Source organism: Vombatus ursinus, unplaced genomic scaffold (assembly GCF_900497805.2).
Source record: "Vombatus ursinus unplaced genomic scaffold, bare-nosed wombat genome assembly UNPS02003292.1, whole genome shotgun sequence".
Lineage (NCBI taxonomy): Eukaryota > Metazoa > Chordata > Mammalia > Diprotodontia > Vombatidae > Vombatus > Vombatus ursinus.
In genome coordinates, this window is record NW_020943070.1 from 3,496,733 (window position 1) to 3,506,763 (window position 10,031).

The 10,031-nt window shown below is 60.7% G+C and overlaps 2 protein-coding genes across 14 annotated transcripts in view; both read left to right on the plus strand.

The window, feature by feature from the left end:
* PLA2G6 (phospholipase A2 group VI) overlaps positions 1 to 8,021 on the plus strand; it is a 49,385-nt gene extending 41,364 nt beyond the window's left edge. For 8 of the 13 annotated variants that reach the window (XM_027871491.1, XM_027871477.1, XM_027871498.1 and 5 more), the window contains 8 exons: positions 1,690 to 1,768; positions 1,852 to 2,015; positions 2,518 to 2,668; positions 3,816 to 3,952; positions 4,267 to 4,421; positions 6,112 to 6,279; positions 6,681 to 6,754; positions 7,006 to 8,021. In XM_027871491.1, the coding sequence (XP_027727292.1) occupies positions 1,690 to 1,768; positions 1,852 to 2,015; positions 2,518 to 2,668; positions 3,816 to 3,952; positions 4,267 to 4,421; positions 6,112 to 6,279; positions 6,681 to 6,754; positions 7,006 to 7,150 (1,073 nt within the window). In that variant the 3' untranslated portion in view covers positions 7,151 to 8,021. Of the gene's footprint in view, positions 1 to 1,689; positions 1,769 to 1,851; positions 2,016 to 2,517; positions 2,669 to 3,815; positions 3,953 to 4,069; positions 4,422 to 6,111; positions 6,280 to 6,680; positions 6,755 to 7,005 lie in introns of those variants that run through there. The other 5 variants (XM_027871454.1, XM_027871439.1, XM_027871446.1 and 2 more) reach the window with 2 other exon arrangements.
* A 1,180-nt stretch (positions 8,022 to 9,201) lies between these two features.
* The window catches only part of BAIAP2L2 (BAI1 associated protein 2 like 2), a 20,985-nt gene continuing 20,155 nt past the window's right edge, over positions 9,202 to 10,031 (plus strand). Inside the window, exon 1 of the mRNA XM_027874045.1 lies at positions 9,202 to 9,374. Coding sequence (XP_027729846.1) covers positions 9,324 to 9,374 — 51 coding nt within the window. The 5' untranslated portion in view covers positions 9,202 to 9,323. The remainder of the gene's footprint in view (positions 9,375 to 10,031) is intronic.

Below are 10,031 nucleotides of genomic sequence, written 5' to 3' on the forward strand. Positions count from 1 at the left end.
CTCCATCCCTCCTCCCTCTCTCCCCCTCTCTCTTTCCCTTCCCTCCTCCTCCCTCCTCCCCCTTTCCCCCTCTTTCTTCTGCTTCTTCCTCCCTTTCCCCCCTCCCTCTTCCCCCCTCCTCCCTCCCTTTCCCCCTCCCTCTTTCCCCTCGCTCCTCCTCCTTCTTCTCCCCCCCTCCTCCCCTTTTTCCTCTCTCCCTTCTCCTCCCACATCTCCAGCTCCACAAGTTCTTCTGAGCTTTATCTCACCTTCTCCTGGTGCTCAGCCCCTGGGCCTGCTCCAGGTCCTCCTGGCCAGGATGGATGAGCTGCCTCCTGTTTTCTCCCAAGGGCACTCACTTCTCGGCACAGGGCTTGACCGAGGGAATGGCCTGCTCTGGGGGGCATTGCTTGCTGGGTGCTGGGCGCTAGGGGCTGGGGACGCTGGAGCTAGCCACGCGGAGGGGCTGACGTTGCTGTTTGTGTCCATAGAACGATGCTGATGGCGAGCACCAGTGCTCTGGGGCTCTTTGCAAAGATCCAGCTTGTGGTCTGGGCTCGAACCCCAGCCTTACTGCTCCGACCAAGTGGGAAATGAGTGGAGCCAGGTCTGGCTCCAAGAGGCAGACGAGGGACGATTAGGGTACCAAGGACACTATGACAGATGCCCCCAGACAGCGGTCAGCAGAAGGCAGAGAGCATCCTCTCCACTGTCCAGCTGCCCCTGTGGAAGAGCCACGTGGTTCTGAAGCAGCCTTTGCAGGGGCAGGGTCCATGGTAGCAGTGGGAAGATGAGCCAGGGCCTGGCTGGGGGGGTGGGGAAGCGTCTGTTTTACTCTATCCTCCCTAAACAGTAGGAAGACTTGGGAGGCCAGCAGTGAGCTCCTCCCCCTGGAGGCCCCCTGGGCCCAGGAAGCCCCAGGTTTGAGAGCAGCCTCTGACACCTGCTGGCCAGGTCAGGCTAGCCAAGCTGTTGCACTTCTGAGGCAAAGCTCTGGGGCTTTCATATTGGAGGTTCTCCACGCTGATCCAGACCCCAAAATATGCCCCATTCAGCAGTGGGGAGGCAGAGGAAAAACCACGTGGCCCCTGCACTTAGAGGCTGCCATAGGGAATACAGCAGATGAGCTCCAGAGAAGGTGGGATGTGAGTGGAGCAAGACCCAATCTGGGGCAGTGACAGGTCAGAAAACCCTGAATTTCCACGTCTCTCCCCGCCTTGAGAGGCATCGAGGGCCTAGGGCACAGGGACCTGGCCTTGGGGTCAGAAAGGCCTGCGTTCAAATCCTGCTTCAAACCTTAGTAGCCGTGTGACTTTGGGCCAATCATTTCATCTGTCTGGTCCTCAGTTTCCTAATCTGTAAAATGTGAGGTCCTGTCCGGCTCTAAACCTAGAATCCTGTGACCCAGCCATTTCTGAGGTCACTGCCAACTCAAAATCCCATGAACCCAAGAGAGTGGGAGCAGAGGTGGGTGGGGGAAGGGGCCTTTTCCGAGCCTCTTTGGTTTGCCCCTCCCTTCTTCATAGAGCGCTGTCTGCCTCTGTGATTCGTCAGCTCCTGTGTCCAGAGGGCCCTCATTTTCCAGATGGGGAGCTTAAGGCCCTCGCAGGTAAAGCGGCTCATATAGGCAGGAGGCCCCCAGAGAGCCGTAGATGACCTGCCCTTCCTGGCAGGCCGACCTCTGACCTCCGACCCTTTATGCCCTCCCAGAGCTGCAGGACTTTGTCCACCTCTCGCGGTCCCGGAAGCCCAACTTCATCATGAGCTCCATGAGGGATGAACGGAGAACGTAAGTGTGGAGCAGAGTGGGGGCTGGAGGCAGGGCGGGCCTGGGGCTCAGGCTCCCTCTCACTTCCGACCTCTCCCCTCAAGCCACGACCACCTTCTGTGTCTGGACGGCGGAGGAGTGAAGGGCCTCATCCTCATCCAGCTGCTCATGGCCATCGAGAAGGTTGCGGGCATCCCCACCAAGGACCTCTTCGACTGGGTGGCCGGGACCAGCACAGGCGGGATCCTGGCTCTCGCCATCCAGCATGGTGAGGGGGTGCCGGGGAGGGACCGGGGGCTCCTCGGGGTGATGCAGTCCGGACTGAGCTCTGTGGGATTCAGCTCTGCCAATGGCCAGCAATCGCACGAGCAATGGGAAGACCCCTGGAGACAGGGGAGCGTGCTGGGTGCTGGGGCTACAGAGACCCGGGAGGGGGAGAGGGGAGAATGATGGCGTGGGCCTTGCTGACCCACCCACCGAAGCCGATAGAGGAGGAGACTCGGCCCGTCTAGGACTTAGTGAGTGAGGCCCACGGAGAGGGTGAGGGAGCTGCCCAGGGTCACGCGGCTAGCAAGTGGTCATGGTGGGTCTGGAGCCCGGGGCTTCCTGCCTCCGCTCCACTCGCCATGCGGCCTGTCACGCCGGAGAGGATGCCCCAGCCAGTCCCCTCATCTCCCCACACCCTGGCGGCGCCCCCCGTCTCTCAGAGTTGGGCTCGGCTCAGCCCTGCCTGGTCAGTGGGTGCTGACCCCCTCGGCCTCTCCTCCCAGGCAAGTCCATGGCCTACATGCGCGGCCTGTACTTCCGCATGAAGGACGAGGTGTTCCGCGGCTCCAGGCCGTACGAGTCAGCCCCGCTGGAGGAGTTCTTGAAGAGAGAGTTTGGGGAGCACACCAAGATGACAGACATCAAGAGACCCAAGTAAGGCCCGCCCCCAGCTGGGCGCCGTCGCCTATGGCCTGTCTCATGTCTGGGCCAGGCTGCACAGGGCCTGGGGTTGACCGTCAGCGGGCCCCAGAAGCCCCCATGGGGCTCCCCAGCCTCTACCTGGCATTTCACTAACTCGGTCCTCGAGCCTTTGCTGTAGAAGAATGAAAGCGGGGAGGGAACAAGCCTTATTGAGTACCTACTGTGTGCCACCATCGTGCTCAGCACTTTACAAGTGTTACCTCGTTTGAGCCTCCCAGCAGCCTTCGGAGGGAGGTGCTGTTCTCAGCCTGTTTTATAGTTGAGGAAACTGAGGCAGATAGATGTGAAGTGACTTGCCCAGGGTCACACAGCTAGTCAGTAGTGTCTGGGGCTGGATTTGAGCTTGGGTCTTCCTGACTGCAGCTGTATCCCATGCGGAGGTTCTGGCTGTCAAGCTGGACCTCAGAGGCCATCTTGTCCACCCCCTCCCATTCTCCGGGTGAGGAAACTGAGGCACAGGCAGACGAGGTGACTTGATGAGAGTCCCACAGCGTGGAATCTGTTATTTTCTTGCCGATTGGCCTCCACGCCTCCTCCCTGTGATGTTAATAGCGGTCTCGCCATGATCACTCGCTGCCACTGCGTCCGTGGAATTCAGCATGGCAGCTGGGCTTCTGTGGGGGCTGGGCTGGGGCGCCTGGGGCCCTCCAGGGGTCCCCTGGGCCATGCCCCATAGGAATGCATGGGGCCAGGCTGTCCCTCCTGAGGCACGGTTATTGGGAGGGTCGCAAGAGGCACCACACAGGGCCAGCAGAGCCAGAGTGCTTGCCCTCCAGAAGCTTCTGATCTGCTTGGAAGGACAGAAGACCTTGGGCAACGACTTTCTTCCTTTTGGGCCATGAGAATGAGAGTGTTAAATCAGATTGTTTAATTCCCTCGATTCTGACGCCTCTGTTCTCAGGCTCCTCCCAGCTCCGACACTCTCGTTCCATACAGACCCTTGAGAACTCGCCACGCTACCATATAATGTAGTCAGTTCCCTGCTGCCTTGAGATCGAGATCGTCCGGCTGGACTGAGGCCACGGGGATGGAGGGGGGTCTTCGTGGGGTATACGGCCAGTGCTTGCACTGACTGAGCTGTGTGGCTGACTGCCCCCAGGGTGATGCTGACCGGGACCCTGTCTGACCGCCAGCCCGCTGAGCTCCACCTTTTCCGCAATTATGATGCCCCCGAGACCAGGAATGAGCCTCGTTTTGCACAGAACCCTAACTTACAGCCCCTCACCCAGCCCCAAGGTAACCGAAGGTTCCCCTGCCCAGTTGGGATGAGGGGGGTGGTTGAGGGGCAGCGGGCGGCACCAGCCCAGCCCAGGCGACCCCCACCATGACCTCCTCACCTTACCGTTTGCCCAGGAAAGGCAGCCGAAAGGCGCCCCTGCCCTGTCCCGGAGCCTCAGACCCCTCGTCTGTGGAAGGGTCACTCGGGCCCCCTCCAGCTCACAGCGCACGGTCTCCTCCCTCACCCCCGGACACACCCGCACTCACACAGTCCTAAGCCCAGGGATCTGGGCCCAGGCCTCACCTCGGGGCGGCTCCTCTGCCTCCCTCAGACCAGCTGGTGTGGAGGGCGGCCCGCAGCAGTGGGGCGGCCCCCACCTACTTCCGGCCCATCGGACGCTTCCTCGATGGAGGGCTGCTGGCCAACAATCCGACGCTGGATGCCATGACCGAGATCCACGAGTACAACCAGGACATGATCCGCAAGGTGAGGCCCCGGGCCCACTGGCCTGTGCCAGGGGGGCGTCAGCTCTGGGCAGCCCCGAGTGGCGGGCGACCAGGCCGTGGCCATTGGAGGAGGCTTGTCCTGGAGAGAAGGGCGGGCCTCCGGGGAGGTGTGAGCGCCAACAGGAAGGCTGCTAAGGAAAGGGCAAAGAGCCTCAGTGCGCTTGGCCCCGGGGGCAGTGCCAGGGCCCACAGGGAGGGTTTCTGGGAGGTAGGTTACCCAGAAGGGGCTGGAACTGCCTCGGGAGGGAGTGAGCTCCCCGCCGCAGTCTGGCAGTCTGCATGGAGGCTCGGGGAGATCATGCCCTGGCCTTGCAGTTGTCACCTTGGATGCTTTACGGCTGTGTGACCCTGGGCTAGGTGTTTAACCTTTCTGGACCTTGGTCTCCTCATCAGTAAAATGACAGGATGACAGCCTGCAGGGTCTCCGAGCTCTCCTGAGGGTGAGGTGAGATCACCTGTGTGAGGCGCTCGTGAGCTCTCATCATCAGGGGGTCTCTCCTTCAGGGGCAGGCCTTGTGGTTCTGGTTTGGGGTGAAGGGAGCCTCTTTTGGCCAGGCCTGGGCACAGCCTCTCCTGCCGGCCGTCAGTCCCGTCTTTATCGGGCTCAGACGTGGGGAGTGTAGAAGGGGAGGTGCCCCGACTGCACCCGCGTCACAGACGAGGCTCCACAGTGTGGCTTCTGTGCCATAGGAGCCAGAGAAGGGAGGGGCTGCGGGAAGCTGGGTACGTGCAGGGCCATGGGGTAGGGTCAGGGAGAGGGAATCAATCAGTCGCCGTTTCTGAAGCGCCTTCCATGAGCCCAGGGATCCAGGCAGGGAGAGAAGGGCATGGGGGGCTGTGGAGCCCGTTAGCGGGATCAAGACCGGCTGGGCCTCGGTTTCCTCCTCCGTAAGAACACCGGCTGCTTCCTCTCAGCTCCACGTCCTGTGCTCTTCTGCAGACGAGGGAGGGTCTTCGTAAGAGGGGCTGACAGAGTGGGCCTCAGTTGGAAATGAGCTGGGCTGGAGAGGGCTGTGAGCAAGGGGGATTGTGGGGAGGGGGAGGGTCTTTGCGGGAGAGGCTTGAAGGACCGCCAGAGAGGTTGGGCAGGGCGCTGCTGCTCCATCTGAAGGATGAGTAGGGGGTGAGCAGATGGCTGCCAAGGCACCGAGGCCCTACAGTGAGAGGTGGGAGGGGTGAGCCAGAGGATGGCGGGCCTCTGAGCGAGCGGGGGCCTTTGCCTGCGGCTTCTCTGGCCCCCACAGCCCCACGTCCTTGTAGACGCTGCTGCGTTGGGCTGAGAACTCCCAGCTGCGTCTCTGTGGGCCCCCACGTTTCACCAGTGTGAGCCTCGGTTCCCTCTTCTCTAAAGCGTGGCCAGTGATGATAGTGGGAACGTCGAGGTTTCCAAAGCATTTCCTGGGGACGGGCTGTGTCCTTGCTGCTTTCCTGGGCCCGTGGCTCCCAAGTACCCGTTTCCCGAACCCAGGCAGATGCCTTCACTTCCCCAACACTTAGTTCTGGGGCCAGCTGTTACAAACCCGGCCTTGCCCTGGGCCTGGTGCGAGTTTTCCCTGCATTGCGGTAGCTTCCTGCCAAGCCTCCTCCTCTGAGCTCTAGGCTGTCCCAGAAGCCGCCCAGTGAGTCGGGGGCCCCCTGGCCGACCCTGTCCCCGTCCTCATCTCCCCCAGGGCCAAGGTCACAAGGTGAAGAGGCTCTCCCTGGTGGTCTCCTTGGGGACCGGGAAGGCCCCGCAGGTGCCGGTGAGCTGCGTGGATGTCTTCCGCCCCAGCAACCCCTGGGAACTGGCCCGCACCGTCTTTGGAGCCAGGGAGCTGGGCAAAATGGTGGTCGACTGTGTGAGTACCCTCCCACCCCAAAGGCTTTCCCGGGGAATGCATGCCAGGGCATGGCCCATCTGGAGTGGGGGGAGAGGGATACCCCTGCTCCTTCCTCTTGTTAAAAATGCTTTAACTGATGCTTTTTGGCTTTCCCCGCCACCATTACTGTCCAGTAACACCCCACCCACCCAAAGCATTGTCCCCTCTAACAGACAAGATCAGTTAGACATGGGAAACTGAGGCAGGGATTGCATCTGCACCTGTGGCCCACCACCTCTTGGCACTGGGGGAGGGGGTGCCTGGCGCCATCTGATCCCATGCACCCAAGAGCAGAGGTGTCCATTGTCAGTTGGTAGGACTTGGGGTACTCTGGAAGGTGCCATGAGCGCCAGGGTGCTTACTCAGGCCCTTTGCTGCAGTGCACGGATCCTGACGGGCGGGCGGTGGACAGGGCCCGAGCGTGGTGCGAGATGGTCGACATCCACTACTTCAGGTACAAAGGGTCCCCTCCCCCTGAGCGCCTCCTTCCTGCTTGCCCTCTTCTGGCTCATCTGACCCCTTCACCCCGTCAGGCCCCATCCTACCCCGCACAGAGGAGCCATTTAATGGACATTGGTTCATTGAAGTGAGGGTCCAGCTCGGGAATGGTGCCCCCTCTGTCCACCTATCATGGGCACCAAAGCCTTAGCCCTCGCCCCTCTCCATCTCCCCCCTGCCAGTGACTGCTCTCCCTTCCTCTGACAGACTGAACCCCCAGCTGGGGACAGACATCATGCTGGACGAGGTCAGCGACACGGTCCTGGTGAACGCCCTCTGGGAGACCGAGGTTTACATCTATGAGCAGCGGGATCAGTTCCAGAAGCTGGTTCAGCAGCTGCTCACCCCCTGAGGCTGGCAGGAGGGGAGGAGGGGGCGTTGCCCCAGCCCCACCCCGGCCCGCCTCACCCCGGAGACCTGGCAAGGAATGATGCCTGGGATTTGGAAGGCGGGACCCCGCCTGCCAGGAGGAGGAAGTGCCCAGGATGAGCACCCGTCTGGAGGGGCATCCCCTCCCACCCCTCTGAGGGGTTTGGGGTGTTCCCAGCCTGGGGCCTTGACGCCTCAAGCATGAGGCCCTCTCTTCTTGCCGTCACTGCCTTAAAGTGCTGGCCGGAGCCACCACCCTCCTTATGCCTCATTCCCTCCTCCACGTCCTCCAGCTCGTGCCACCTTCCCCTCCAGAGCCACCCTTTGCCAAGCTGGGCCACGGGGGTGAGGAAGAAAACTGGACAGGAATCTACTGGATTTCGTATTAGGACCTTGGCTGGAGGGCCTGGGGAGCTGGGGGAGGCCCGAGATGGGCCTGGAAGCAGTCTGTTCTCTGCCTCACCTCCGGGGGTCTGGCTGTTGTGCCAGGGAGCCTCAGCCCCTTCAGTGGCTCTCCCGGGCTGCAGATTCCCGCTTCACCTCCCCAAGGGAGAATCCACCCGGCCCCAAGAAGGAAGAAGTCCAGAGCCAACTTTGCCCCCAGTCTCCTGCCCCAGCCCAGGAAGCTCTCAAAGTTCACCCTGTGTTGGGTCACCTGCTCCCTTCTCCCCTCCCCCTCCTCCACTGGTTTGGTTCTTAAACAAGGAAATGTTCTAAGCTGCTCCTTGGGGCCTGGCTCCCGGTGCCCCCCCACAGAGGATGTGGGCAAGAAGAGGGGTGCTGGGTGGCACCTCCACCTCTACCCCTCCTCAAACTGAAATAAATGGCTTGAGATCCTGCTTATGTTGATGTGAGCTCGGGCCTGTGGCTCAACTCCTCTGAAGGGGAGGGTTGAATCTTGGGATCAGATCATTTAGAGCTGGGAGGGAGGGACCTTGGGCCCAGAGCAGTCCCACGGCACAAGAGTCAGTGTTTCTCATGGTTGAACCAAAGAAGCATTCCCTTATTTCCCCTCTGCACCCCCTCCTAACACTGAGGACACATTGAATGAAGGAAGTGGGATGGGAGTGTGGAATGGCACGAGGGAGGCCGGCCAGAAAAGGAAACAGCTAGTTAGGCCTCGGTTTTCTCATCACCAAAATGAAAGGGATAGACATGAGGAACCCTGGGGGGCTCCCAGCCCTCTGCTCCTTCCCCAGACTGGGGTCGAGAGGACCCCAGCCACAATTAAAGAAACGGGGAGTCGTCTTTCTGTCTTGGGCACTGGGGCAGATGTGCGGGTCCTAGCCAACGGGGGGTGGAACTTGTAAAGGCAACAGCATTTATAAGGACATAGGAGTGAGGGCCAGAAAATGGAGCAGCAAGTGTGTCAGGTAAGCCCTGAGCGCAGCTTCATTGGTGCCCCTGGAAAGTGTGCTGGTTACGAGGTGAGGGGGCTGGGGTTGGCTCTAAAGTCCTTGTCCTGGCTTCCGGACAGCATCCTGTTTCTGGGGGTCACCATGGGATTTAGAGCTGGAAGGAGCCTTTGACCTGGAGACAGTTGAGGCCCAGAGAGGAGTGATCGCTGTCCCAAGGCCACCCAGGCAGTTGGGATGTTGGAAGGCTTCTGGCTCCAAATAGAAACTGAAGGGCGCATGGGGGCAGAGGGAGAAGGCACTCTCCCAGGAGGCCGGCCCGGATGTTGGCAGTTGTCCAACAAGGCAGTTGGGGAGGGAATTGGGGGGGGTCCCAGCCTGGGCATGGAGCCAAAGGGAACCCCACCAGGTGGCCTTTGGGGCTCCCTCTGCTGCTGCAAACCCCAGTATGGGTAGCCTGGAGGGTAGCAGGGAGATGGTTGCTGAGCCTGCCCAGAGGGTTGAATAATTCAGAGAGAAGGTCACGTGAGCCCCCATCACTGTCCCAGGCTTCCTTCCCACCCACCCCCCACCGGCGTCCAGTTACAGCCCCAGATCAGATTCTGACATCCCGACTGGTGAATAATTAACCTTCCTTCAGTCCTCCATCCCCACCCCAGCACCAGCCCTTTGGAGGGCTCAGGTGCAGTGAGGACGCTGCTGGGCACACAGCCTCTTGGTGTCCAGTTGTGGAATCTCTTGGGAGAGGCCTCAGCCACCCACCTTCCCTGGTCTTCTTCAAGGGGCTTCCCCTCCCTCTTCATGGCCCTCGAGATGGAGCAATTCTATCGATCTACAGTGGCTATCTACAAGGTGAGCATGGTCAGCTCAGTTCCCCAAAGCCTGGGAGGCAGATGTCCGGCAAGCTGGCCCAGGCCTTCACCAGGCCCAGGGAGGGCGCTGGAGTCCGCGTCTTGGACTTTGAGCACCTCCCATTGAAAGAAAATCGGGGTTACCCCAGAGCCCCTTCTCTGGGGCATGCCGACACAGGCCAAGTGGAGGTTCAGTGTGTGGGCCGAGGGGAGAATTACTGCCTCTGACCCCCTGGCTTGGGCCTCCAGTGCCGACCTTGAGGTCAAGGGCTGTATCATTTTTCTCCTTGTCCCTGCAGTCTACACAGTGCTAGGTATGTAGTAGGTGATTAATAAATGCCTACTCATTGGTTGTCTTTGATGTCCCATCCCACAAAGTCTCTGCCAAACAGGGCCGTCAGTGGGCTCCTGCCAGGCTAGCATGGTGACCATTGTCAAGTCATCTAATGCCTATGAGCCTCAGTTTCTCATCAGAGGGTGAGGGATGGGTCAGGTCTAAAAGAGGAGAGAGAAGGAGGGGAGCAAGCCTTAGAAGACCAGAGCCTAGAGAGAGTTCTGGGGCTGGGGTGGGGGCCTAGAGCCCCTGCCCAGCATCGGGAAGGGCAGCCCCTGAGAGCCCCCAAATCCTGGAGCCAGAGGAGGCCTCTGCCCCTGGCAG